The following is a 6,000-nucleotide window of genomic DNA, read 5'->3' as shown; positions in this document are numbered from 1 at the left end:
GGATTTGCTTGTCCATAAATCTGGTTATTTTTTAACCATCCGTAGTCGTATTTTTCGAAATTTCCTGCAAGAAGTAGTACTTTAGTCAAAATTTCTTGTTTTGAAGTAAAAATCAGTAAACTGTTTGTTTTGTTTGAGTTATAAATTTTGTGGTTGGTTTCTTATATTGGAACCAAGATCTGATATATAAATTATAATAATTTGATATTTTACGTGAAAATTTTATATCTGTATTTTTACGTTTTAGAATAGTCTAGTATAATAGCCAAAATCCAATGATTGTTATAAATATAGGATTTATAGTGAATTTGAAAAGTGGTATCATATATAAAGTATTTGTCAAGGTTCATCGATCCCTGAACTTACTTTTTTCATTTTGATTTTCTGTAATTAAAATTTGCAAGTAACCTAAAATTCGAATGCAACCCTCAATTTTCACCTTTATATTTGCCTAAATAATCTTCAAATTTGTCATAATTATCCACAAATTTATATCATGCAATTTTATGCATTTTGATTAAATTTTCTATTTTTTAAGTAAATTATAAAGTATATATTTGACATGGTGAATTAGAGCAAACTGTTACGTATAAGTTCTAATGTAACTTATTTTTTATGCATATTCTTATTTTTTTAAATTTCATTCTCAAATTTTTATTCATTTAAAATAGTTATTTATGTCCATACCTGATTTTATTATTTGTGCATAATGGAGCAGTTGTTTTGTAGATGCACCAGCTGGTAGATTTTGTACAATTTCAGGAATCAAAGTCTAGAAATTAAATAAAAACGTTGAAATAAGATACAGTTGAAGATATCTACCAATTTGCAAGTATTTTGGAAGAATGTTTCTCTAAAAAGTTAAAAATGCAGACCAGGACAACCTGAAAATCATACGTCAACTTGGGACTTCTGAGAAAGTTTTAGTACAACATATCTATACAAATCTTTACAATTATGACAAAACTAATATTTCTTCACTTACTGCATTCAATTGATCAGGATTGTGTCCAGAAAGCAAGAAATAGACATTACTGCACAAAATTCCTTGAGTCCAGTCATCATCTTGGCATAAAATTTACCAATTTCTTCAATAAATCCAGTGGAGGGCAAAAATTCATTCAAACCAATTGCTGAAGTAATCCACTACAAAAACAAGATTTTATTACATTGCACAAATAAAATATTGATAAATGATTCATGATTACATCTGCTTGGTTTTTAACTCGAGCAAGAATTTGAAAAAAGATATTTGGATCGTGTGTCATGAAAATTGCAGGTGCCAAAGCCTGGAAGGATTTTAATTTGTCGTTGTATTCTGGACGATCTGCTGCCATTACTACGGAATCAGTACATCCTTGGGAATGACCTGGAAATAACAAAAATATTAAAAACAAATTAAATGCTATGTTTTTTTTTAAAATTACCTACCTATAAGATGTAGTTTTTCTTCACCAGTTGCATTAAGAACGTAGTCGATCATTGCAGGTAGATCGAAGTTTCCTACTTCATTCCAACTGGGTAAATGATTATTGAATAAATATTAATTTGAAAAGTTTTGAAATAAAATTATATCCAATGTTAACCCTTCCGACTCGCAATTCACGAGTGCAATTAACTACAATTTTGTGTGAGAACTTTCACGAAGAATAATTCATATTTGAAAAGATTTGCTAATTGACTCAGTATAAGTTTTAGCAAAATACAAAAATTCACAGTTTTCCAAATTGGTTGTTAAATCTGAAATTTGACTAAACACCGTAGGTAAGAGTGGTCATATTATCATATTTTAATTGTTATGTGCTGTGAATGCTATAGCATCCACGTCAAGTATCACGCTTCTATATGGCGCAATGTGCTTGGTAAAGCTAATTTGTGACTAAAGCAAAAGAAAATAAGAAAATACCTAAGATTAAATACAAAATTAGTAGTGCGTTAAGGAAAATTGCTGGAACTTTCCGTACCAAAAATAGGACATTTGAAAAAGTTTCAAATTTTTTTTGAAAATTTTGGAAAAATGTGATTTTTGAAAATTTTGAAATTTTTAAGTAAAATGAATTTTTTTTGAAAAATTTAAGTTTTGTTTTATATTTTGGAATTTTTGGGGATTTATTTTTGTTTCAAAGCAATCGTGCTGAGAAAAGAAATATCGAAGCGCGTAAGCGCTGCATCGCAATGTATCGGTTACACATTGGTACGGAACCCATAGATATGTAAACAAAATTTATACTTACAATTAATTAAAATCTCTATAAAATATCTGATAATTTGATGGGCATATGTTTGATAATAATTTTTGACCATCAAATGGCATTTTTTAATTTTTTTCATTGCATCTCCGAAAACGCTAAACCTGCCTTTCGAAAAATTTTATCATTGATTTATTTTATCGATACAAATAATTTTTTTTTTAATTGTTAAAATCAGAAGGCACCGTTCTCTCAAAAACTTATCAGTTTTGGCACTTTTTGCCCCGTACCTTCAGAACGGTTAGACCTGCCTTTGTCAAAAACTAATCAGCACGCCTCCTTATTAATAGGGATCGAATGTTTTCTGAATCATTCAAATCAGTTTATCCGCGTTTACGAAATAGTCGACGAAAATCTGTATCCGCACAAACATACACACATACACACACACGCACACGCGCACATGCGCACACACATACATCAATTTTTTGTAAAGTTTGCCAAAATGTTCAGAAACCTCTGAAACGTAATATATATATATATATATATATATATATATATATAAATTTTCATTTTTGATTTTTTTGCGTTTATTATAACTTACCCTACAGGAATAATTACATTGCATCAAACGTTGAAAGCATTTGTCATTCTAATTGTAAGGAAATCAATGTTATAGCATTCATATCCGCAAACATTTTAAGATTTATGAAAAATGAAGTAAATTGGTCCAAAAAACTAAAAATAAAAATTAAGAAGGACAATATAAAGAATATTGTCCTCCTTATTTTTTTTTTAATTTTCTGGACCAATTTTCTTTATTTTCCACAAATCTTAAAACGTTTGCGAACGTGAATGCTACAACATTGATTTTCAGCATGATACAAAATGACATGAATGCTATAGCATTCAACGTTTGATTCAATTTAATTATTCCTGTAGGGTAAGTTATAGTAATCGCAAGAAGATCGAGAATACATTTTTTTAATCATTAAGGCTATGAAAAACAGATTCATCCAACTCTTAGCCATTTAATTTTAATTTTAATTCTATCCTTTGCACTCATATTTATTTAAATTTATGTTATTGTTTTTTATTATTACTAGATATTAAATTATTTAACAGTTGTAATAAATACTGTAATTAATAAAAAAAACTCTTGGCCATAAGGAACACGATGTATATAATTCCATAAAAATTGGTTAAGCTGTTTTGAAGAAATATTTGTTCTAAAGGAACTAAAAGTGTATATATATATATATGTATATATACATATATATATATATATATATGTATATATATATATATATATATATATATATATATGTATATATAATATACCTGAATTGCCAAAATGCTCCTTGAGCAGGGCTCAAAGAGATATGTTTTTTAGAATAGGTATTTCCTCTTGAGTTGCCCAACCAAACATCATAACCAAGTTCCGACAAATAGAACCCTGGATTTAATTAACAAAACTTATTACAGTTATATTCATTTTATTAATACATTATTATTTACCTAAAGATTTATCTCCAGTGACTACAAAACCTGCAGAACTTCCTAGAAGTCCATGTTGGAGGAATGCAACTCCTTTGGTGACACTGTTAGGTCTCTCTTTGGCATGAGGAACTCTATGGAGTTCCAAAATGTATCCATCAGATGTTTGGACATAATGAATTTCTGCTGGATAACCGTGTTTTTCGATTATTTCTGGCTAAAATAAAAGATATTTGTGAAAATCTAAAAGATCACTATTTTTGTTTCCAACCTAAAACAAGGTGATCAACGAGATTGTATTTAGATCAGTAGAGGTTGTTTGGGTTTTACAATTCAGTTACTGAGAGTCAAAAAGTACTCATATTCTTATAAGGAAATACATAAGACCTTCGCTTTACACGGTTCCCATACTACGCGGAGCTAAAAATCCGACATCTCTCCGACTACACGGACTTCCTATTACACGGTTTTTGTTCAACGGCCCATAAGTTCCTTGCGAAATCCATGAGTGATTATTGGAACTTGATATCAAAAGGGTGTTAATGTAAGTTTTGTTATCGACTTTTGGCCAAAAAGTCTAAGAACACTGTCTAAAAACACTGTCTAAAAACACGTTTGAACTGACTACTGCGTGGCGCCAATTTTTGAATAAGGTGTCAATGTCATGAATGTCATTTCGTCCGTATTACTCCTACTTCAAGTTGTATTTCTTGGTCTCCATACAACACAATAAAAATGGTGCGATTTGTACCAACGGTTCCCATATTGCACTATATAAGTTTCCATAGAACGCACTACGATTTAGCCTGAATTGTTAAATGTTAAATGCGATTTTTTTATAGCACGGTCGCCATACTGCACGGTACGCACTTGCCGCGTAAAGCGAGGTTTTACTGTATTTTATATAAGTATGCTAAATGGGATATTTCACTCGATGATGCATCTAATACAACACAACAATCAATCGCAAGAGATACGTGCGTTATTTTCCAATCACATTTATATGTATATAGTAATTGGGTACAACTAGTTTTCTATAAAACTTACCACAGTCTCTCTCGATCCTGAATTTAGAAGAACTTTTTGCAATTCTGCACTTTTTGCCAAATCGTTGTTAGTGATGTTGCCAGCTTGGGCAAATTGTACCAGGCAAACAATTGCCAAAGTACATACTGCTAAAATCTTCATTTTCTAAATTTATTTATCTGAAATATTATAAATTTGATCAGTTTCCAAATTAAATTATGCACAAATTTATGAATATATTATAAAATGAAATAGAGTAGAGCAGGGTTCAAAGGTCCTCGGGTGACAAATTAAAAAAAAATAACAGGAAAAAAATATATTTCTACAATGATGTTAACTGGGAGTTTTACTGCACATAGTCAGATAGTTGTTCGCTTGTTTAGTTTTCACAATATAATTGCCCAAAGTCAAATTGGACTTCAAAGTTGCTTTACCTAATAGTTTGTTTTTACCAAAAAAATCCGAATTCCAAAAGATACGATCACGATAATAGGAATTTCAAAAATTGGGAAAAATAAAAAAAAATGTACATCTTACGCTATTTTATTTTTAGTAAATATATTTTACTCACTTTTTCGAAATACACACAATTTTTACTAAATTTATTTCTTTTCCTAGGCTTCACTTTTCATATAATATCACGATTCATGTTTTCGTTCATCATTTTATATAACGTGTGTAATTATCTTAAAATTATCTAAAATAAATTAGAGCATTATCTCAGTTTTTAATTTAAAATAAATCTTTTAAATAAATCTTGGATTATTTAAAAGCTGTATAAACTAATACTATATTTGACAACCAGTATGCCTACGACTTTGTTCGCATAGAATTTGAGAAAAAAAAATGCAAAGTTTAGTTTAATTTCCATATATTTTTATTATTCTGTATTAGCTTTATTGTAAATTTTTCTGCATATTCAAAATTTAGTGTGCAATTTATTTCTTGGACTATTTTTGGATGCAAAAACTTGTGCTTTTGTCGATGTTTTCTTAAAAAACGGCTGCACCGATTTCAAAAATTTGAAAGCCATTCTGGTAACTCAACAAAAAATCGCATTTGTTTAGTTTTGTTCGATGATCACAGGAGCTGTTTCTTCGATAAATCAAAAATTCGAAATTTCAAAGATACATTTGGGAATCGTTTTTGCTGAAGAACACTTTTTCCTCTTTTCATAAATAATTGTTGAATTAATTTTTGACATTTTTTATGAAACTTTGCACAGAGATAAATTCTTATCGTACATTTTTCACAATCATAAGCTTCAAAAATTGGTTTAATAGGACAC

General features: G+C 29.3%; 1 protein-coding gene across 1 annotated transcript in view; it reads right to left on the bottom strand.

Annotated features, from left to right (window-relative positions):
• The window catches only part of LOC113389552, a 33,324-nt gene extending 28,450 nt beyond the window's left edge, over positions 1-4,874 (bottom strand). Inside the window, exons 1-6 of the mRNA XM_026626573.1 lie at positions 4,734-4,874; positions 3,708-3,903; positions 3,531-3,645; positions 1,432-1,517; positions 1,209-1,369; positions 1,036-1,146 (exon numbers count right to left, since the gene is read on the bottom strand). Coding sequence (XP_026482358.1) covers positions 1,036-1,146; positions 1,209-1,369; positions 1,432-1,517; positions 3,531-3,645; positions 3,708-3,903; positions 4,734-4,874 — 810 coding nt within the window. The remainder of the gene's footprint in view (positions 1-1,035; positions 1,147-1,208; positions 1,370-1,431; positions 1,518-3,530; positions 3,646-3,707; positions 3,904-4,733) is intronic.
• Positions 4,875-6,000: the final 1,126 nt, after the last annotated feature.

The sequence above is a fragment of the Ctenocephalides felis genome, unplaced genomic scaffold (assembly GCF_003426905.1).
Source record: "Ctenocephalides felis isolate EL2017-DRISC unplaced genomic scaffold, ASM342690v1 CF-g0.4_SCAFFOLD_03573, whole genome shotgun sequence".
NCBI classification, from domain to species: domain Eukaryota; kingdom Metazoa; phylum Arthropoda; class Insecta; order Siphonaptera; family Pulicidae; genus Ctenocephalides; species Ctenocephalides felis.
Note: the sequence above shows the minus strand (reverse complement) of the source record. Positions and strands in the feature narration are given on the sequence as shown.